General features: G+C 43.6%; 1 protein-coding gene across 1 annotated transcript in view; it reads left to right on the plus strand.

Annotated features, from left to right (window-relative positions):
• Nucleotides 1-22,420, plus strand: part of LOC138662901 (zinc finger protein 605-like) — a 36,478-nt gene extending 14,058 nt beyond the window's left edge. The window contains exons 6-7 of the mRNA XM_069748900.1: nucleotides 1,829-1,919; nucleotides 20,503-22,420. Coding sequence (XP_069605001.1) covers nucleotides 1,829-1,919; nucleotides 20,503-22,094 — 1,683 coding nt within the window. The 3' untranslated portion in view covers nucleotides 22,095-22,420. The remainder of the gene's footprint in view (nucleotides 1-1,828; nucleotides 1,920-20,502) is intronic.
• The last annotated feature ends 1,470 nt before the right edge of the window (nucleotides 22,421-23,890 follow it).

Genomic DNA, 23,890 nt, shown 5'->3' on the forward strand with positions numbered 1-23,890 from the left:
CTAACCTCCGCTCGTGAAAACGGAGGTCAGTACGAGTGGACACTGCTATTAACTCCTCCAGTGTGGCGGGAATCTCCCTAGTGGCCAGGGCATCCTTCACAAGGTCAGCCAGCCCCCTCCAAAATATCGGAATTAGGGCTTTATTTTATCCGACCACTCCAGCGCAGATGCTAGAGTGCGGAAGTGGACGGAAAAATGGCTGACCAAGGACGAGCCCTGAGTCAATGCCAACAGTTGGAGCGCCGTATCATGGGTGACATGAAGTCCTAAAAAGACCTGTTTCAGAGTGCTCAGGAAAAACGAAGCACTCTGCACCACATGATCGCCACGCTCCCACAGCGGCGTAGCCCACTCTAATGCCCTGTCCGACAGAAGAGACACAATAAACCCCACCTTTGCCCGCTCTGTAGGGAAACGAGAGGCCAGAAGCTCGAGATGAATAGAGCACTGACTCACGAAACCCCTACAAGATTTAGTATCACCAGAAAATTTTTCTGGCAGCGGGAGGTGAGATAGAGTCGGTACAGGGGTGGCAGTGGACAAGGTTGCTGCAGCCACACTAGCAGCCTGAACAGCAACTGCGGTAACATCCACAGCTGATGTTGTGCGCTCGAGAGCCGCCAACCTACCCTCCAGCTGCTGGATGTACCGCAAGGACTGCTGTTTGTCCGACATTACTAGCCAGACCCTGGTGCTAGTGTAATGTTAGGGCTAGAGGAACCCACCAAATAATAAGATAGATTAAGGTGCATTCGCAGCCCGGGGTCCACCGTGCAGAGATGGAACCTGCTGCCAAGTAATGACGGACTATATGGCGGTACAATGTGAATACACACACGGGTTAACCTCACCCTGTGTGAAGGAAGCGAACCCTGTTGCATCACAGGGCCGCGGTACCACACAAAGAGCGCAAGCAACGAGTCTCAGAACTCAATCCCAAGACACAGGATTTGAGTACATAGACCTCATGCGCTCGACACCGCTACTGGGGTGTCAGAGTGACATAAATAATAATGATAAAGAAGCACGAGAGTGCATGCAGTGCCGCACTGGCGAACGCCACTAACCACCCAGGCTTGGGTCAGGAAAGCGCTGTGAAAGCGCACGGCGCCGCACTGGCGGTCACAGCAATTAGACGTTGTATTGTGTGTAAGACGTAGTGAGGTTAGCCGGGCGCTAGATAGCAGCCATACACCTTACGCGAGCAGTCATACAAGGACGACTTGCACTCACAACAAACACACGTATGCAAATGTACACCAGCGCATGCCCGTGCGGCCATGCGAGCCTTAAATAGCTGCAGCACGTATAGGACCTTTCAAAGAAGGACCAATGGAATTGCTGCAGTACCTGAGTATGTGACCCTAGATCTCCACTGAGAGATCTTGCCCTGGGCATGCTCAGTGTGCAAAGCAGAACTTAGTCCTAGTACCTACAGGACCTTCCGTGAGAAGGACCAATGGAAGTCGCGGCAGTACCTGAGCACGTGACCCCAGATCTCCACTGAGAGATCTCGCCCTGGGCATGCTCAGTGTGTTCAAAGTAGGACTTAGACCCAGAAGTGTCTGCTCGCCGCTGCCCAGCACTGGCTTCAATGGCAGAAGCTGGAAAAGCAGCAGTAACCCTATGTACAGAGTGAGACTGAGCAAGACGCTGGGTCTGACGTCTCTGCTGAGCAGACTCCACTGCGGCTGGAGAAGAATGGGAGACCGCAGCAGAGATGGTTCGAGATTCCCCCTGTGCAGAGGCGGGATCTCGACACCTAACAAGAGCTGATCATAGATTTGACTTCTCCATCTGTCGGTGACTTTTATAATATTTGTTTCAGGGTGAAGATCTGACCCATATTAATACTACAGAGACATATGTGAGGGGGGATGAGTGGTGTGAAAAGGAGATTCCCACATATGGCTACCCAGGTGAGTAGTAATATACGGGCTCTTGGTATTTTTTAATTCATTCTTAGTTTTACACTGTGTCCCACTATGGGACAATCATTTTGTGCAGGCTGATCACTTCTATACAATGACCTGAGAGACTTCCTGATCATCACTGCGCATGACAGGAAGCCTCTCACGTCTGGAGACCCGGATGTTGTCATGACAGGGCATGGCAGGGTAGGACTACAACACACAGGCGCTAGTGGTAGGCAACGATTACCATCTGCGAAGGAAACTCTGGATGTGCCCATCGGACTGGCCGGTCTCAGATAGCCCTGTTAAACGTGCTCTGGATTGAGGATCCTGAAGTCTTCAGTAAAGAGGTAGAGACTGCAACCCTGTGTCCTCATTATTGACTGCACCCTACACCATTACCATCCACCTTACTGGGAAGCCCTGGGGACATACTTCACCTGTGGGAAGGTATACCATCCAGCTGCCATTCCATCACCCCGGTGGACCCCACAGCAGCGTCGGTCACCCTGACCGAACACCACAGGTGGCCTCACGAACCCCTGACAGACTGTACTATCACCTTTATTGGACGCCTCTTAGCAGGGCCACGACCAGGTCCAGCCACCGTGACAACCCCAGAACCGAGCAGAAAGGACCGGTACCAAGTGACCTGTGGCCCTGTGTCTGGGGGCGCTCCATTGTCATGACTACATCGGGTCTCTATGGCAGCGATCGGGACCCTGCGTCATGCCACATGGTCTCCTATCCAAAGGCAGAGGGGCTGTCAGCCTCTGTAGTGAGGGATCAGTGACCTATCATAAGCCAACACAGATGAATATGTAGTCAGAGCACCACATAAAGCTCCGCCCACAGCCCCGCCACGAAGCACGCGAATCTCATTAGCTGAAAACTACAAATACAGATTAAACAACAACCACAGGATGGATTTCATCACCAGGTATCAGTGTAATCAGTATAATGGCACCGACCTGACAGTGTCTGTAGTCACTGAGCACAATCCTGCTGACAGGTTCCCTTTAAGACATCTCCGCTCTGCACTATTATACACAGTTCTCTTTAAATGTGTAATATTTCTTCTTGAAACTCATCTGACAGAAAATATTGGATCTTCCGATAGTTTAGATTGTGAAGTCACCGAGCCCTGTGCTCTAATTCCCCCAGAGAGGTTTCACCACTAGCTGCTCATTTATTACTGATGGAGACTGTTCAGTTTGAGCATTTCAGTAGATGTTATTGTCTATAGTCAATTTTTGATTACAGTAGTGTCCAGAATCCTCTGATTTATCCTCTTCCTGCAGCCAGTTTTGTGTTCTTAATCAGGCCCCATTTTTACAATCTGACGTGTGTCACTTTATGTGGTGATAAGTTTGGAATTATTCACAAAGGATAATAGAAAACAAATGGATCTTACAAATTATTTTCCACCTTCTCACAATACCCTACATACGATTGTACACTACTCTCTGGGCACATGGCCGTGTTCAAAAGGGAAGGAGCCATTTAGCTGTTTGAATGCAGATCTAGCTGGAATAGTTTGCAGACACAATGTATTGGGAGCACTGTTTGTGGTCAACTGGCAGCTCAAAAGAGCTCCACCATGAACATGCTTGGCACTATCTTCTCTGCTTTCCATATCCCAAGGATTGCCTTGCTCATCGCCCTTTAACACCATTACATGGATCTGGACTTACACTGGGACCCCTAGGCTTGGACCATGGTGTTACCTGCTATTCTGTGGTATTAGATGGCAAATAGAATAGTCAGGTAGCTGGGTAAGAACCGGAAGGACAGAATACAGAATCAGAAGACACAAGAGTAGACAGTAAACGGGCCACGGTCACAGCAGGAAACAAATACACAAGCCACAAGCTGAGCACAGAGGACTGAACCAGAGGAGAACAAAGGCTGTTTCTGGCAGATTCCGGCCATGTACTTTGAGCTTTAGTAGGGTGTGGTACTTTCCAATTGGCTGAAGTAGGGAGCAGATTACTCCAGCTGGACAGCAGGAACAGATCCCAGATGAGATTGGACAGACCATATGCAGAAGCCCTAATATGACTAAGTGACAGAAAAAAAGAATAGTCAAAATCATCATAAAGTGATTCCATTTTATAAATGAATTCACTGAGTGTTATAATCTATACATATGTAGTCAAAATTGTTAGTACCCCTCGTTTAACGACGGAAAAAACACAATGGTCACAGAAATAACTTGAATCTGACAAAAGTAATAAAAAATCTATAAAAATGAACAAATGAAAGTCAGACATTGCTTTTCAACCAAGCTTCCATGGAACTTTAAAAAAAATAAAACTCATGAAATAGGCCTGGACAGAAATGATGGGACCCTTGAAAATAATGTGACAAAGGGACATGTTAAATCACAGTGTGTCCACTAATTGGCGTCACAGGTGTCTACAGTCATGGAATCAGTGAGTGGCCTGTATATAGGGCTACAGATACTCACTGTGCTGTGTGGTGACATGGTGTGTATCACACTCAACATGGACCAGAGGAAGCCAAGGAAAGAGTTGTCTCAGGAGATCAGAAAGAAAATTATAGACAAACACGTTAAAGGTAAAAGTTATAAGACCATTTCCAAGCAGCTTGATGTTCCTGTGACTGCAGTTGCACATATTATTCAGAAATTTAATATCCGTGGGACTGTAGCCAACGTCCCTGGACGTGGCCGCAGGAGGAAAATTGATGGCAAATCAAAGAGATGTATAATATGAATGGTAACAAGAGCCCAGAAATCTTCTAAACAGATTAAAGGTGAACTCAAGCTCAAGAAACATTAGTGTCAGATCGCACCATCTGTCATTGTATGAGCCAAAGTGGACTTCATGGGAGACGACCAAGGAGAACACCATTGTTAAAAAAAAAGCATGACTGGAATTTGCCAAACTACATGTTGACAAGCCGCAAAGCTCCAGGGAGAATGTCCTATGGACAGATAAGACAAAAATGGAACTTTTTGGCAAGGCACATAAGCTCCATGTTCACAGATGGAAAAATGAAGCATATCAAGAAAAGAACACTGTCCCTACTGTGAAACATGGAGGAGGCTCTGTTATGGGACTGCTTTGCTGCATCTGGCACAGGGTGTCAAGAATTTGTGCAGAGTACAATGAAATCTCAAGACTATCAAGTGATTCTAGGGAGAAATGTGCAGCCCAGTGTCAGAAACCTTGGTCTCAGTCGCAGGTCATGGGTCTTGCAACAGGATAATGACCCAAACACACACAGCTAAAAACACCCAAGAATGGTTAAGAGGAAAACATTGGAATATTCTGAAGTGGCCTTCTATGAGCCCTGACCTAAATCCTAATGAGCATCTTTGGAAAGATCTGAAACATGCGGTCTGGAAAAAGCAACCTTCAGACACGAGACAACTGGAGCAGTTTGCTCTTGAAGAGTGGCCAAAATACCTGTCGAGAGGTGCAGAAGTCTCATTGACAGTTACAGGAATCGTTTGATTGCAGTGATTACCGTATTTTTCGGACTATAAGATGCACCGGACTATAAGACGCACCCAGGTTTTAGAGGTGGAAAATAGGGGGAAAAATATTTGAAGCAAAAATGGTGGTAAAATATTTAATAACATAAACATACTATTATGTGTTGTTATTATATATAATAGTATCTTATTATGTTAGAAGCTACGGGACCAGTGTGGTGACTGTAAAGTACTATATGAAGATGCTGGAGGGTGAGTATAAGAATGGGGGCACAGGGCTTATATTTAAAGCACCACTCCAGCACTGAAAATAACACTGGAGTGCTGCTTTAAGAACCCATGGGAGAACTATAACTCCCAGCATGTCCTGCAGATCCTATGGCATGCTGGGAGTTATAGTTCACTATAAAGAACAAGAAAAGGTAGACTAATAAGGCATGCACAACCACAACTAATATAAAAATATCGAAAAACACCTTTATTAGCACCTCACAAATATACATAAAAACATTTAAAACATGATATCAAAATCAATACAAAACACCACACTCAAAAGCTGAAGCCCCTAATAATAACAATAATACTGTTGTACACACATGAAACCCACAGTATGCACACAAGTGCCAACCCTATACAATTGCAATTGGCACTGGATCGCATGGCTGTGTATGCCCACTGCCTAAATATACCCAGGGGCTGAAAACCAAAGGATAAATATGCTTATGGAAATGCATATGTATGCCGCCCCCCAAGAAAACAAAAGGTAACCATGGTATATGCGATCTAGGTAAATACAACCTGCAGGTGAACCAGATGGACCAAGAGAGTGCAGCGGGGATATATAGAGCAGGACTCCAGGGCAAAGGTCAATTCCCTATCCAGAGGGAGAGATGTCAGGCATAATAGCCCAGAAGTATGGGGGAGTGTGGCGAAAGCAGGCCCCACGCGTATCGCTGCCGCAGCAGCTTCGTCAGGGGAAGTTATAGTTCACCACAGGAGTGGCAGAGTGCTTTATTGTGTGTTGTAGTGACTAACCTTTTAATTGTGGCAGCCAGCCACACTGTGGTGAGGTAAAAAGCTGGAGCATCCCATCCCATGACACCACAGAGCGCTCCCTCTTGTTGTCTCTCCACAGCACAGGAGGAAGCCAGCAAATTGTAGTGTGGTGTCTGCAGGACCTGTGATGACATCAGAAGAGGGAGGGCTCTGTGCTGCCATGTGATGCTCCAGCCCGCCCTCTTCATGACATCACACAGGTCCTTGTGCTGGAACACTCAGCACCCAGCACAGCCCCGGCAGGCAGGTATGCAGCGATCTTGTCCCCTCTGGCCCCTGCTGCTGCCTCCTCCACCAGGCACACAGATCTCTGTTGTGAATTCCGCTCTTGGGCTCCCTCCAGTGGTTGTAAGTGGCACTTTTGTGAGTTCTGCTCTTGGGCTCCCTCTTGTGGTTTCTAGTGGTATGGCTGCTCCTTGGAGTTAGCTGTCATCAGCTGCCTCCACTTATCGTCTCTTCTGCTCGGCTATTTAGGTCTGGCTCTTTCTTCAGCCAGTGCCACTTGTAAATGGTTCCTGGTTGGATTCACATCTCTTTGGAGTTCCCTGTTATCCTGACCAGTTCAGCAAAGCTAAGTTTTTGCTTGCTCTTTTCTGTCCATAGGTTGTGGACTTATCCATTCTGTGCTTTCTATGTTTGTCCAGCTTATCAGTGTGAATTAATTCTGTCTTGCTGGAAGCTCTGGGAGGCAGATTTGCCCTCCACACCTTTAGTCAGGTGTGGAGATTTTTTGTATACCCTGCGTGGATTTTTGTAGTGTTTTATACTGACCGCACAGTATTCCATCCTGTCCTATCTATTTAGCTAGACTGGCCTCATGTGCTCATCCTGGTTTCATTCTGTGTATGTCTTTTCCCTCTCCACTCACAGTCATTATTTGTGGGGGGCTAATCTATCCTTTGGGGATTTTCTCTGAGGCAAGATAGTTTTCCTGCTTCTTTCTTTAGGGGTAGTTAGCTCTTAGACTGGGACGAGATGCCTAGGGAGAGTTAGGAGCATTCCACGGCTACTTCTAGTGTTGTGTTGAGCTTAGGGACTGCGGTCAGTACAGTTACCACTTCCTTCAGAGCTCGTTCCATGTTGCTTCTAGACCACCGTATCATAACAGATCTCCCCAGCTGCTGCAGGAATCCAGCACTTGGGAAACCATGTGTGTCCTTGTGAAGGACTATTCATTTGCTGCTCTGGACTCACTGCTCAGCTGACAGGTGGGCAGGGAAGCAGCTAATGAATATTCACTGCACTTTAATGATCGGGACCATGTGGTTTCCCCAACACTGATTCCTGAAGCCTGGCAGGGATATTTTTCTGCCTCCTACCTCCCAGTGCAATCCCACTCGCTGCTGCCCCCTCCCAAGTTACATCCCTACCATAAGACGCACCCACACTTTACTTTACTTTTTTGTTAGGAAGTTGTAAGGGTTAATAGTTGACCAGCGATTTCTCATTTTTAGAACAAAATTTCCAAAACCATTTTTTTAAGGACCACATCACATTTGAAGTGAGTTTGGATTGTCAATATGACGGAAAATACCAAAAAGTGACACCATTCTAAAAACTGTCCTCCTCAAGGTGCTCAAAACCACATTCAAGAAGCCTATTAACCCTCCAGGTGCTTCACGGGAATGAATGGAATGTCGAAGGAAAAAATAAACATTTACTTTTATTTCACAAAAATGTTCCTTTAGACCTATTTTTTTTTTACTTTCACAAAGGTAACGGTAGAAAATGGTCTATACATTTTGTTTTGCAGTTTCTCCTGAGCATGCCGAAGCCCCATATGTGGGGGAAATCTACTGTTTGCCTCAGTGAGCGTCTCAGGGATCAGTGTTATGATCCAGTGACCTTGGAGCCGCATGAAACGTTCTCTGGAGTAGGTGGTAACTGTACTGACCGCAAATCCTGAACTAACACCGCAACTAGAAGTAGCCGTGGGGTGTGCCTAACAAACCCTAGACACCTCGACACAGCCGGAGGACTAAATACCCCTATAGATGGAAATAGGAATTCTACCTTGCCTCAGAGCAGAACCCCAAAGGATAGGCAGCCCCCCACGAATATTGACTGTGAGTAGGAGAGGAAAGACACACGTAGGCAGAAAACAGGATTTAGCAAAAGAGGCCACTCTAGCTAAATAGGAAAGGATAGGACAGAATACTAAACGGTCAGTATTAAAACCCTTCCAAAAATATCCACAGCAGATAATACAAAAAATTCCACCATCTAACTAAAGACATGGAACGTATATCTGTAACTCCTGAGAATCCAACTAGACTGAGCAAATACTGACACAATCTAAGCTGGACAAGAAAAAACAAATGAATAGCACTGAATTATCAAGCACACAGCATGTGTGCCACAGAAACAAAACCAGACACTTATCTTTGCTGATTTGGCAGCAAGGCAGGAGGAACCAGACAGAGGTCCAACACCTCCCAAAAACCATGGACAGCTGGCAAGGACTAATGAATCCTGCACACCTAAATACCCCAGTCAGAACTGCAATCAGCAGATACACCTGACCAGAACTGCAACCCAGGGACAACTGCATTACCACCTACAACCACCGGAGGGAGCCCAAAAGCAGAATTCACAACAGTACCCCCCCCCTTGAGGAGGGGGTCACCGAACCCTCACCAGAGCCCCCAGGCCGATCAGGATGAGCCAGATGAAAGGCACGAACCAAATCAGCAGCATGGACATCAGAGGCAAAAACCCAAGAATTATCCTCCTGGCCATAACCCTTCCATTTGACAAGGTACTAAAGCCTCCGCCTCGAAAAAAGAGAATCCAAAATCTTCTCAACCACATACTCCAACTCCCCATCAACCAACACAGGGGCCGGAGGATCAACAGAGGGAACAACGGGCACCACATATTTCCGCAATAAAGATCTATGGAAGACATTATGGATAGCAAAAGAGGCTGGAAGCGCCAATCAAAAAGACACCGGATTAATAATCCCAGAAATCCTATAAGGACCAATAAACCGAGGCTTAAACTTAGGAGAAGAAACCTTCATAGGAACATGACGGGAAGACAACCAGACCAGATCCCCAACCCGAAGCCGGGAACCAACACACCGACGACGGTTAGCAAAACATTGAGCCTCCTCCTGAGACAACACCAAATTGTCCACCACATGAGCCCAAATCTGTTGCAACCTGTCAACCACAGAATCCACACCAGGACAGTCAGAAGGCTCAGCCTGCCCAGAAGAAAAACGAGGATGAAAACCAAAATTACAAAAGAAAGGCGAAACCAAGGTAGCCGAACTAGCCCGATTATTAAGGGCAAACTCGGCCAATAGCAAGAAGGCCACCCAATCATCCTGATCAGCAGACACAAAGCATCTCAAATAAGTCTCCAAAATCTGATTAGTTTGCTTGGTCTGACTATTTGTCTGAGGATGAAATGCAGAAGAAAAAGATAAATCAATGCCCAGCCTAGCACAAAAGGCCCGCCAAAACCTAGAAACAAACTGGGAACCTCTGTCGGACACAATATTCTCCGGAATACCATGCAAATGAACCACATGCTGAGAAAACAACGGAACCAAATCTGAAGAGGAAGGCAATTTAGGCAAAGGCACCAAATGAACCATCTTAGAGAACCGGTCACAAACAACCCAGATAACCGACATCCTCTGGGAAACCGGAAGATCAGAAATAAAATCCACAGAAATATGCATCCAGGGCCTCTCATGGTCCGGCAATGGCAAAAGCAACCCACTAGCACGGGAACAACAAGGCTTGGCCCGCGCACAAGTGCCACAGGACTGCACAAAAGAACGCACATCACATGACAAAGAAGGCCACCAAAAGGACCTACCAACCAAGTCTCTGGTACCAAAAATACCAGGATGACCAGCCAACACAGAACAGTGAACCTCAGAAATCACTCTACTAGTCCATCTGTCAGGAACAAACAGTTTCCCCACTGGACAGCGGTCAGGTCTGTCAGCCTGAAATTCCTGAAGAACCCGTCGTAAATCAGGGGAAATGGCAGAAAGGACCACCCCTTCTTTCAGAATGCCGACCGGTTCAAGGACCTCAGGAGAATCAGGCAAAAAACTCCTAGAGAGGGCATCAGCCTTAATATTTTTAGAACCCGGAAGATACGAGACCACGAAACCAAAATGGGAAAAAAACAAGGACCATCGAGCCTGTCTAGGATTCAACCGTTTGGCAGACTCGAGGTAAATCAGATTCTTATGATCGGTCAAGACCACAATACGGTGCTTAGCTCCCTCAAGCCAATGTCGCCACTCCTCAAACGCCCACTTCATAGCCAACAACTCCCGATTGCCGACATCATAATTGCGTTCAGCAGGCGAAAACTTACGGGAAAAGAAGGCACACGGTTTCATCAAGGAACCAACAGGATCCCTCTGAGACAAAACGGCCCCTGCCCCAATCTCAGAAGCGTCAATCTCAACCTGAAACGGAAGAGAAACATCTGGTTGGCGCAACACCGGAGCAGAAGTAAATCGGCGTTTAAGCTCCTGGAAGGCAGAGACAGCCGCAGAGGACCAATTCGCCACATCAGTGCCTTTCTTCGTCAAATCGGTCAAGGGTTTAACCACGCTGGAAAAGTTAGAAATTAAACTGCGATAAAAATTTGCAAAACCCAAAAATTTCTGAAGGCTCTTCACGGATGTGGGCTGAATCCAATCATGAATGGTCTGAACCTTAACCGGATCCATCTCCATAGATGAGGGAGAAAAAATGAAGCCCAAAAAAGAAACCTTCTGCACCCCAAAGAGACACTTAGACCCCTTCACAAACAAAGCATTGTCACGAAGGATCTGAAATACCATCCTGACCTGTTCCACATGAGACTCCCAATCATCGGAAAAAATCAAAATATCGTCCAAATATACAATCAAGAATTTATCAATATAAGTCCGGAAGATATCATGCATGAAGGACTGAAAAACAGATGGAGCATTAGTGAGCCCAAATGGCATCACAAGGTATTCAAAATGGCCTTCGGGCGTATTAAACGCAGTTTTCCATTCATCACCCTGCTTAATACGAACAAGATTATATGCCCCCCGAAGGTCAATCTTCGTAAACCAACTAGCTCCCTTAATCCTAGCAAACAAATCGGAAAGCAAAGGTAAAGGGTATTGAAACTTGACCGTGATCTTATTCAAGAGGCGATAATCAATACAGGGTCTCAAGGAGCCATCCTTCTTAGCAACAAAAAAAATCCCGCTCCCAATGGTGAAGAAGATGGCCGAATATGCCCTTTCTCCAAAGACTCCTTAACATAACTCCGCATGGCGGTATGTTCAGGCACAGACAGGTTGAAAAGTCAACCCTTAGGAAACTTACAGCCTGGAATCAAGTCAATCGCACAATCACAGTCCCTGTGCGGTGGAAGGGAACTGGACTTGGGCTCATCGAATACATCCTGAAAATCAGACAAAAACTCTGGAATTTCAGAAGAAGAAGAAGAGGAGATTGACATCAAAGGAACATCATTATGAACCCCCTGACAACCCCAACTAGTCACAGACATGGACTTCCAATCCAACACAGGATTATGTACCTGCAACCACGGAAAACCCAGCACGATAGCATCATGCAAATTATGCAACACCAGAAATCGACAATCTTCCTGATGGGCTGGCGCCATGCGCATGGTCACCTGTGTCCAAAACTGGGGCTTATTTTTACCCAAGGGTGTAGCATCAATGCCCCTTAAAGGAATAGGGTTCTGTAAAGGCTGCAAGGGAAAACCACAACGCCTGGCAAACTCAAATTCCATTAAGTTCAAGGCGGCGCCTGAATCCACAAACGCCATGACAGAAAATGATGACAATGAGCAGATCAAGGACACAGATAACAGAAATTTAGGTTGTACAGTGCTGATGGTAAATGAACTAGCGATCCTCTTTGTCCGCTTAGGGCAGACTGAAATGACATGAGAAGCGTTGCCACAATAATAACACAACCTATTCTGACATCTGAATCCTTGTCGCTCCGTTCTAGACAGAATCCTATCACATTGCATTGGCTCAGGAATCTGCTCTGAGGACAACGCCACAGCGCGCACAGTTCTGCGCTCCCGCAAGCGCCGGTCAATCTGAATGGCCAGAGACATAGAATCACTCAGACCGAAAGGCGTGGGAAATCCCACCATAACATCTTTAATGGATTCAGAAAGACCCTTTCTGAAAATTGCCGCCAAAGCATCATCATTCCATTTAGTCAACACAGACCATTTTCTAAATTTCTGACAATACAATTCTGCCGCCTCTTGACCCTGAGACAGGGCCAACAAGGTCTTCTCCGCTTGATCCACAGAATTCGGTTCATCATATAATAATCCTAAAGCCTGAAAAAAGGAGTCTACATTAAGCAAAGCCGGATTCCCAGATTCCAGGGAAAATGCCCAATCCTGTGGATCGCCACGCAGTAGGGAGATGACGATTTTAACCTGCTGAATGGAATCACCGGAGGATCGAGGTCTCAGAGCAAAAAACAGTTTACAGTTGTTTTTAAAACTCAAAAATTTGGACCTGTCACCAAAAAACAAATCAGGAGTAGGAACCTTCGGCTCTAAAACAGGAGTCTGAACAATATAATCAGAAATACCCTGTACCCTAGCAGCAAGCTGGTCTACACGAGAAGTTAATTCCTGAACATCCATGCTAGCACAAGACTCCTCAGCCATCCAGAGAAAAAGAGGGAAGAGAAGACAAAGCAGACTGCAGAAAAAAAATGGCTCAACACCTTTCTTCCCTTCTTCTGAGATGCATTTAACTCATTATTGGCCAGTTGTACTGTTATGATCCGGTGACCTTCGAGCCGCATGAAACGTTCTCTAGAGTAGGTGGTAACTGTACTGACCGCAAATCCTGAACTAACACCGCAACTAGAAGTAGCCGTGGGGTGTGCCTAACAAAACCTAGACACCTCGACACAGCCGGAGGACTAAATACCCCTATAGATGCACTGAATTATCAAGCACACGGCATGTGTGCCACAGAAACAAAACCAGACACTTATCTTTGCTGATTTGGCAGCAAGGCAGGAGGAACCAGACAGAGGTCCAACACCTCCCAAAAACCATGGACAACTGGCAAGGACTAATGAATCCTGCACACCTAAATACCCCAGTCAGAACTGCAATCAGCAGATATACCTGACAAGGACTGCAACCCAGGGACAACTGCATTTCCACCTACAACCACCGGAGGGAGCCCAAAAGCAGAATTCACAACAGATCAGTGAGCCCCTCAGGGATCAGTGACCAGAGACCTAATCCCTCCAATGTATCCAGACATTTTATCAGGTACACGGTGGTGATCTGAGCGGTTTCCAGTTTTTTGGAATGAAAAGGGTCAGCAAAACCATTGGATCCTGATGATGGAGACCGCCCGACCCACCGATGTAAATAAGCGCAGATAGAATATTGTGTTATTAATATTGTTCACCGACCTACTGATAGGGGTTTGTTATAAATCTCCAAAAATAATGGAAGCAATGGAGAATATCCTCGTAAAGCAAATAGATGAAGCTGCGACTCAAGGAGAAGTCATTATTATGGGGGACTTCAACTACCCTGAAATAGATTGGGGAACAGAAACCTGCAGTTCCAGCAAAGGTAATCGGTTTTTGACAATTATGAGAGACAATTACCTTTCACAACTGGTTCAGGACCCAACAAGAAGGGGGGCACTGCTAGACCTAATATTAACCAACAGGCCAGACCGCATATCAAATATAAGGGTTGGGGGTTACTTGGGAAATAGCGATCACAAAATAATAAGTTTTCATGTATCCTTTAAAAAGATGTGTAGTAGAGGGGTTACAAGGACACTAAACTTCAGGAGGGCAAATTTCCAACGGATGAGAGAGGATCTTGGTGCAATTAACTGGGACGATATCCTGAGACACAAAAATACACAGAGAAAATGGGAGACGTTTATTAGCATCCTGGATAGGACCTGTGCACAGTATATACCGTATGGGAATAAACATATTAGAAATAGGAGGAAACCAATATGGCTAAATAGAGCTGTAAGGGGCGCAATAAGGGACAAAAAGAAAGCATTTAGAGAATTAAAGGAAGTAGGTAGTGAGGAGGCATTAAATAAATACAGAAAATTAAATAAATTCTGTAAAAAGCAAATCAAGGCAGCAAAGATTGAGACAGAGAGACTCATTGCCAGAGAGAGTAAAAATAATCCTAAAATATTCTTTAACTACATAAATAGTAAGAAACTAAAAAATGATAGTGTTGGCCCCCTTAAAAATAGTCTGGGTGAGATGGTGGATGAGGATGAGGAAAAAGCCAATATGCTAAATGACTTTTTTTCATCAGTATTTACACAAGAAAATCCCATGGCAGACAAAATGACTAGTGATAAAAATTCCCAATTAAATGTCACCTGCTTAACCCAGCAGGAAGTGCGGCGGCGTCTAAAAATCACTAAAATTGACAAATCTCCGGGCCCGGATGGGATACACCCTCGAGTACTGCAGGAATTAAGTACAGTCATTGATAGACCATTATTTTTAATCTTTAAAGACTCAATAATAACAGGGTCTGTGCCACAGGACTGGCGTATAGCAAATGTGGTGCCAATATTCAAAAAGGGAACAAAAACTGAACTCGGAAACTATAGGCCAGTAAGCTTAACCTCTACTGTGGGTAAAATCCTGGAGGGCATTTTAAGGGACGCTATACTGGAGTATCTGAAGAGGAATAACCTCATGACCCAGTATCAGCACGGGTTTACTAGGGACCGTTCATGTCAGACTAATTTGATCAGTTTCTATGAAGAGGTAAGTTCCGGATTGGACCAAGGGAACCCAGTGGATGTAGTGTATATGGACTTTTCAAAAGCTTTTGATATGGTGCCACACAAAAGGTTGATACATAAAATGAGAATAATGGGGATAGGGGAAAATATGTGCAAGTGGGTTGAGAGCTGGCTCAGGGATAGGAAACAAAGGGTGGTTATTAATGGAGCACACTCGGACTGGGTAGCGGTTAGCAGTGGGGTACCACAGGGGTCAGTATTGGGCCCTCTTCTTTTTAACATATTTATTAATGACCTTGTAGGGGGCATTCAGAGTAGAATTTCAATATTTGCAGATGACACTAAACTCTGCAGGGTAATCAATACAGAGGAGGACAATTTTATATTACAGGATGATTTATGTAAACTAGAAGCTTGGGCTGATAAATGGCAAATGAGCTTTAATGGGGATAAATGTAAGGTCATGCACTTGGGTAGAAGTAATAAGATGTATAATTATGTGCTTAATTCTAAAACTCTGGGCAAAACCGTCAATGAAAAAGACCTGGGTGTATGGGTGGATGACAAACTTAAATTCAGTGGCCAGTGTCAGGCAGCTGCTACAAAGGCAAATAAAATAATGGGATGCATTAAAAGAGGCATAGATGCTCATGAGGAGAATATAATTTTACCTCTATACAAGTCACTAGTTCGACCACACTTAGAATACTGTGCACAGTTCTGGTCTCCGGTGTATAAGAAAGACATAGCTGAACTAGAGCGGGTGCAGAGAAGAGCGACCAAGGTTATTAGAGGACTGGGGGGTCTGCAATACCAAGATAGGTTATTACACTTGGGGCTATTTAGTTTGGAAAAACGAAGACTAAGGGGTGATCTCATTTTAATGTATAAATATATGAGGGGACAGTACAAAGACCTTTCTGATGATCTTTTTAATCATAGACCTGAAACAGGGACAAGGGGGCATCCTCTGCGGTTGGAGGAAAAAAGGTTTAAGCATAATAACAGACACGGATTCTTTACTGTAAGAGCAGTGAGACTATGGAACTCTCTGCCATGTGATGTTGTAATGAGTGATTCATTACTTAAATTTAAGAGGGGACTGGATACCTTTCTGGAAAAGTATAATGTTACAGGGTATATACACTAGATTCCTTGATAGGGCGTTGATCCAGGGAACTAGTCTGATTGCCGTATGTGGAGTCGGGAAGGAATTTTTTTCCCCAATGTGGAGCTTACTCTTTGCACATGGGTTTTTTTTGCCTTCCTCTGGATCAACATGTTAGGGCATGTTAGGTTAGGCTATGGGTTGAACTAGATGGACATATAGTCTTCCTTCAACCTTAATAACTATGTAACTATGTAACTATGACCTCTTGATTGTGTATAATGACAGCAGCATATTGTTGGGTTTAAGTTTGTATTTTTGTTCTGGTAAAAGAGATTTAGTGTTGTGGGTGTGAAATAACTGAACCATGTGATGGGGAGTTTTATATAAACCCTGACTCACTGGTATAACACTAGGTTATGACTAAGGGGCATATTTGGCCCTGAAATGCGTAAACCGGTGTCTGGGACCCCTGCTATTTATGCCATTTTTCTATTGTCGGTTGTCCATGCTTTTAATGAAGATTTTGCAGTAAAGCTTATTGGACTGCAACCTCTTGGTGCTGGATTTTTTACTACTTGTTGGATTTTCCTGGGATGGCAGCCATCCACAGAGTGGACAGGTGAGCTGTAAAGGACTTTTATTTACTTAAGATTTTCAATTACCTTTTCCTGATAATCAAGGAAAGTTTCTGCATTTCCGGCTTTTTTTATGATACAAAAGAATATGTGGCTACCTGAAACAAATAAATGACTAACTTTTTATACCACGTATATGATTTTCTTGATACCTGGTATGGCTGTAGAACCTTATCTGCAAGGTCCACACCCCCCATGTATTTGTTGTAGTCAATGACACAGGTTTTGGAGTAGTGGATCCCTGTTCGTCTGCAGTGGCCCTTGTGGCATCTGTGTGGATCGAGCTCAGGATAAAAATATATTTTTTATCCTTGTACTTAGGGACAAGCAGTTCTCCATTGCTTAAAGCCCCCTGACTGCCCCTTTCAGAACTGTTCATTGACCAATGATTGTGGAAACCCCTGATGGTTTTCGTGAATGGTCCCACAAGCCCCCGTGTTATGTTCAACCCGACGTTTAAATAGGGGTATGCTGGTGTAGTAATTGTCAACATACAGATTGTAGCCTTTTTGTAAAAATGGAGTTATCAGCTCCCACACGGTTTTTCCAGATGTCCCCAGATAAGTAGGGCATCCTGGTGGGTTTAGTTGGCTATCTTTCCCCTCATAAATGTGAAAAGCTGATGTGTATCCGGTTGAACTCTCACACATTTTATAGAGTTTTATTCTGAACCTTGCCCTCTTATTAAAAACAAATTGCTTGATGTGCAGTCTTCCTTTGAATTTTACAAGGGACTCATCAATGGAAATGTTTTCTGTTGGGGTGTAAAGCTTTAAGAACTTTTCTGTCAAGTGTTCGATGATGGGTCTGATTTTGAATAGTGTCATGTTCTGGGGCATTTCTGGACAGGCATTGACTATTGTCGTTAAAATGCCAAAATCTCATAAGCATTTCATAATGCGTCCTAGGCAGAATGGCAGAAAATATTGGGGTGACTTGAACAGGGTGGTTGGACCAATAGGACCGAATTTTTGTTAACAAGCCCCATAGCTAATGTAAATCTTAAAAATGTTTTCATTTCTAGGACATTAGTTGGTGTCCATAAATTTGACCTAGCATAATAGGATTGTGGATTCTGGCTGATGAATTGGGACATATATGAATTTGTTTGTAGAATAATATGCTCTAGCAAGCTATCTGTCAGAAAAAAAATAAAAAAATGAACTGGTCCAAAATTTTCCACCTCCACATTTATACCAGGAATGGAATTAAAATTAAGGATGAATGGTGTAGCCGAATCTGAAGCCTCCCATCTGGAAAATGCTACATCAAGAGGCAAAGCCCCTTGGACATCGGTGTGCACCAATTCACGAGCACTAGGGACAGCGCTAGTATTGTTCCCTGAGTTGGAGACATTTCTCCAGAAGCGCAATTTGTCCTTCTTGTTGTACTGGTCCTTGTGTGCGAGGATGGACCAGAATCACTGCTCATTTCTGAGCTATCACTGTCGCTGCTACTAAAGCCCTCAAAATCCACATCCCCATCTGGCCCTGCACTTTTTTCACTGTCAGAACATAAAAGTGCATAAGCCTCCTCTGCGCTATAATACTGACTGGCCATTTTACTCATTTTTATAGAAAACACTGACCTGACTGATGTGACGTGACTGAGGTGACCAAATTATTGGGGAGACAATTGAGAAAAGCCTAATTCTTTATCGTAATCCTAACTTTAGAATAAACTGTAACTTTAGCCTAACAGTAACCTTCACTTTAACCTAACAGCAACCCTAACTTTAGCCTAACAGCAACCCTAACCCTAACAGTAACCCTAACTTTAGCCTAACAGCAACCCTAATCCTAACAGCAACCCTTACCCTAACATCAAGACTAACAATAACCCTAACTTTAGACTAACAGTATCCCTAACCCTAATAGTATCCCTAACTTTAGCCTAGCAGTATCCCTAACCCTAACAGTAACCCTAACCCCTAACAGTAACCCTAACTTTAGCCTAACAGTAACCCTAACTTTACCCTCAACACTAACCCTAACCTGCCTTATCTGTTTTTTCTTTTACTTTTATAACAAGATCGCTGACACAGCTGTTGCCAGCAGCACTTGTAACACTGTTTCTCCTCTAATCTTTCAGTGACAGGAGATCTGAGGAGAAACAGCGTTTTTATGAGGCAGATCGCCCGGGAAAGTTTGTTGCTACAACACACTTGGCTGGTGTGATGCTGACGTCATCAGGACTTAAACTAATCAGGTCTCGATGAGGTCGGGGGTCACAAGAAGTGTTGTGCACCGGAAGCCCCTTGATATAAGGTACGGGGGGGGTCCCGATGAGCACAAAACTGCCGACAGTAGACAAACATCGGCGCTGTGTAAAGCCCTGCTAGCGCTGACGTTTATCTACTGTTGGCGGTCACGAAGCGGTTAAGTTAAGGGTACCATCATTTCTGTTCAGGCCTATTTCATGAGTTTTATTTTTTTTAATTCTGTGTTGGCATGGTTGAAAAGCAATGTCTGACTTTCATTTGTTCATTTTCATAGATTTTTGATTTATTATTACTTTTGTCAGATTCAAGTTATTTCTGTGACCATTGTGGGTTTTTCTGTCATTAAACGAGGGGTACCAACAATTTTGACCACGTATGTAGGTGGAATGAATATTTTGACTCCACAGCCACTTTCTGGAAATTAGCACAAAGTGGATGTTGGAGAGTGAAAATTACACATTTGACATTTTATTACCCAGCACTAGTTATGAGCAATTATACTCGTTGCTCGGGTTTTCCAGAGCACGCTCGGGTGGTCTCCGAATATTTGTTAGTGTTCGGAGATTTAGTTTTTGTTGACTCAGGTGAATAATTTATGGCTGCTATCCAGCCTGAGTGCATGTGGGGGTTGCCTGGTTGCTAGGGAATCCCCACATGTAATCAAGCTGTCTAGTAGCTGTAAATCATTTAGCTGCGGGTGATGAAAACTAAATCTCCGAGCACTAACAAATACTCGGAGACCACCCGAGCATGCTCTGGAAAATCTGAGCAACGAGTATACTCTCTCATCACTACCCAGCACATAATGCCCAGATTGCGCTCCAGGAGAAACAAAGTAAATTAAGTGGATTCTTCTCACTATAATATTGGTAAACACAGGGATCCTAAATGTTGTTTGAGCACACTGCAGGACTCAGAAGTGAGAGAAGATTTTGCTGGATTGGCTTATAGAAACCCTGTTGCTTTTCAACAGCCTTTGAGCCACTAATAGTGTGGGAACCTCTGTTTTTCCATTGACAGATGATGGACCTAAGTGGGAACTTGTTTTTTGTGAGGTGAGAATAGGTATTATTTTCGCCTACATAACATTGACTGCTTTCTTTTTATTCGATATTTGGGAGGCAGAATGAACAAACAGCTGAACACCACACACTACTGGCTCATCCAACAAGGTTTTCTATTAGACTGTGAACTGTCATTGTCTTGGTAAATAATTCAAGTTTTTTACATAGCTTGCCATTTTTATGGACAGTTTAAGTAGAAATGTTCAAAAATATAAAACTCAAGGATATTTTATAAAAAAAAATGTTTTTTATCTTAACAGATGACTGTACCAGGAGATCAGGGGGACACCTGACATCTTCAATTTTTAAATCTGATGATCTTGAGATCCTACAAGATAAAACTGAAGTGAATGTCATTACTTCAGATATATCATCATCCATTCACAGCAAAGATCTGTCATCTGATCCTATGAAACAGGTCCCATCTTCTGATTCATTACTGACTACTAAGGAAAATCAAAGTCACAAAAGAGGCATTCAAAAACAAACTGCTCCTAAAGCAAAGGAGTCATTTTCATGTTCAGAATGTGGGAAATGTTTTAACCAGAAATGGCATCTTGTTAGACACCAAATAACTCACACAGGAGAGAAGCCTTTTTCATGTTCAGAATGTGGGAAATGTTTTAAAAGGAAAGTGCTTCTTGTTGGTCATCTGAGAACTCATACAGGTGAGAAGCCTTTTTCCTGTTCAGAATGTGGGAAATGTTTTAAAAGGAAATTGTTTCTTGTTGGTCATCAGAGAACTCATACAGGGGAGAAGCCTTTTTCCTGTTCAGAATGTGGGAAATGTTTTACCCTGAAAGGGAATCTTGTTACACACCAAAGAACTCATACAGGGGAGAAGCCTTTTTCCTGTTCAGAATGTGGGAAATGTTTTAAAAGGAAAGTGCTTCTTGTTGGTCATCAGAGAACTCATACAGGGGAGAAGCCTTTTTCCTGTTCAGAATGTGGGAAATGTTTTACCCTCAAAGAGAATCTTGTTAGACACCAAATTTCTCATACAGGGGAGAAGCGTTTTTCATGTTCAGAATGTGGGAAATGTTTTAAATTGAAATCAGATTTGGTTAATCACCATAGAACTCACACAGGGGAGAAGCCGTTTTCATGTTCAGAATGTGGGATATGTTTTAAATGGAAAGTGCATCTTATTAGTCACCAGAGAACTCACACAGGAGAGAAGCCTTTTTCCTGTTCAGAATGTGAGAAATGTTTTAACCAGAAAGGGAATCTTGTTACACACCAAAGAACTCATACAGGGGAGAAGCCTTTTTCCTGTTCAGAATGTGGGAAATGTTTTAAAAGTAAAGTGCTTCTTGTTGGTCATCAGAAAACTCATACAGGGGAGAAGCCTTTTTCATGCTCAGAATGTGGGAAATGTTTTATCCAGAAAAGGCGTCTTGTTATACACCAAATAACTCACACAGGAGAGAAGCCTTTTTCATGTTCAGAATGCGGGAAATGTTTTAACGAGAAATGGTATCTTGTTAGTCACCAGAGAACTCACACAGGGGAGAAGCCTTTTTCATGCTCAGAATGTGAGAAATGTTTTAAACGGAAATCAGATTTGGTTAATCACCATAGAACTCACACAGGGGAGAAGCCTTTTTCATGCTCAGAATGTGGGAAATGTTTTATCCTGAAAGGGAATCTTGTTACACACCAAAGAACTCACACAGGAGAGAAGCCTTTTTCCTGTTCAGAATGTGGGAAATGTTTTAAAAGGAAAGTGCTTCTTGTTGGTCATCAGAGAACTCATACAGGGGAGAAGCCTTTTTCCTGTTCAGAATGTGGGAAATGTTTTAACCAGAAAGGGAGTCTTGTTAGACACCAAAAATCTCACACAGGGGAGTAGCCTTTTTCATGTTCAGAATGTGGTAAAGGTTTTAACTGGAAATCAGATTTGGGTAATCACCAAAGAACTCATACAGGATCAAAGCCTTTTTCATGTTCAGAATGTGGGAAATGTTTTAACCGTAAATCATATCTTGTTAGTCACCAGAAAAATCACACAGGGGAGAAGCCTTTTTCCTGTTCACAATGTGGGAAATGTTTTAAATGGAAACTGCTTCTTGTTAGACATCAGAGCAGTCACACAGAGGAGAAGCCTTTTACATTGTCTTGATGTTGGAAATATTTTACTTGGAAATCAACTGTTAATAAACATCAGAAACATAACATAAGGAAGAAGCCTTTTTTATGTTCTTAATTTTGGAATAGTTTTAACCAAAGTTGAATCTTCTTAAATGGGTTGCCTCTTGTCATTCCTCATGTTTGCTGACAAAAGGATAAAACTAAACTTTATTAATTCCAAACGTAAAACTATACCCATAATTCACCCCCTGAAGGTTATTCAGTAGGTGACTAATAGAAAAAACACGTACCCCACAGTTGAGTATATAGGGTGAGCTGACATGTACACACTCACTCTCCAAGCTTCTCCTTTCTACGGGTTTCATTGTCCTCACCAAAGGCGACTCAACAGGAGAATATTTTATATTGACATATACTCAAGGGAGACTAGACAAAAAAAAACATAGTCATGTATCATGTTATCCGAAACAGTCAGAAAACCAGCCACATATTGGCAGATACCAGACCTCAAACTATATACTTTGTAAGTTTATAAGCCACTCCAGTGTCAGGAATAGATAGTGTGTGAAAATACAGTATAATTCTTGTTTTTCTCCTATAGGGATTGCCCTGGTTTGGTATTGTAACAGCTGTTAATTAGTAGTGCAGACAAATTGTCCTAGACTAAAATGCATTTCAGACGGCCCAATATGTACCACTCAGGGAAAACTTACAGTTAGGTCCATATATATTTGGACAGAGACAACATTTTTCTAATTTTGGTTATAGACATTACCACAATGAATTTTAAACAAAACAATTCAGATGCAGTTGAAGTTCAGACTTTCAGCTTTCATTTGAGGGTATCCACATTAAAATTGTATGAAGGGTTTAGGAGTTTCAGCTCCTTAACATGTGCCACCCTGTTTTTAAAGGGACCAAAAGTAATTGGACAGATTCAATAATTGTAAATAAAATGTTTATTTTTAGTTCTTGGTTGAAAACCCTTTGTTGGCAATGACTGCCTGAAGTCTTGAACTCATGGACATCACCAGACGCTGTGTTTCCTCCTTTTTGATGCTCTGCCAGGCCTTCACTGCAGTGGTTTTCAGTTGCTGTTTGTTTGTGGGCCTTTCTGTCTGAAGTTTAGTCTTTAACAAGTTAAATGCATGCTCAATTGGGTTGAGATCAGGTGACTGACTTGGACATTCAAGAATATTCCACTTCTTTGCTTTAATAAACTCCTGGGTTGCTTTGGCTTTATGTTTTGGGTCATTGTCCATCTGTAGTATTAAACGACAACCAATCAGTTTGGCTGCATTTGGCTGGATCTGAGCACACAGTATGGCTCTGAATACCTCAGAATTCATTCGGCTGCTTCTGTCCTGTGTCACATCATCAATAAACACTAGTGACCCAGTGCCACTGGAAGCCATGCATGCCCAAGCCATCACACTGCCTCTGCCATGTTTTACAGATTATGTGGTATGCTTTGGATTATGAGCTGTACCACGCCTTCGCCATACTTTTCTCTATCCATCATTCTGGTAGAGGTTGATCTTGGTTTCATCTGTCCAA

Source organism: Ranitomeya imitator, chromosome 2 (assembly GCF_032444005.1).
Source record: "Ranitomeya imitator isolate aRanImi1 chromosome 2, aRanImi1.pri, whole genome shotgun sequence".
Taxonomy (NCBI): Eukaryota; Metazoa; Chordata; class Amphibia; order Anura; family Dendrobatidae; genus Ranitomeya; species Ranitomeya imitator.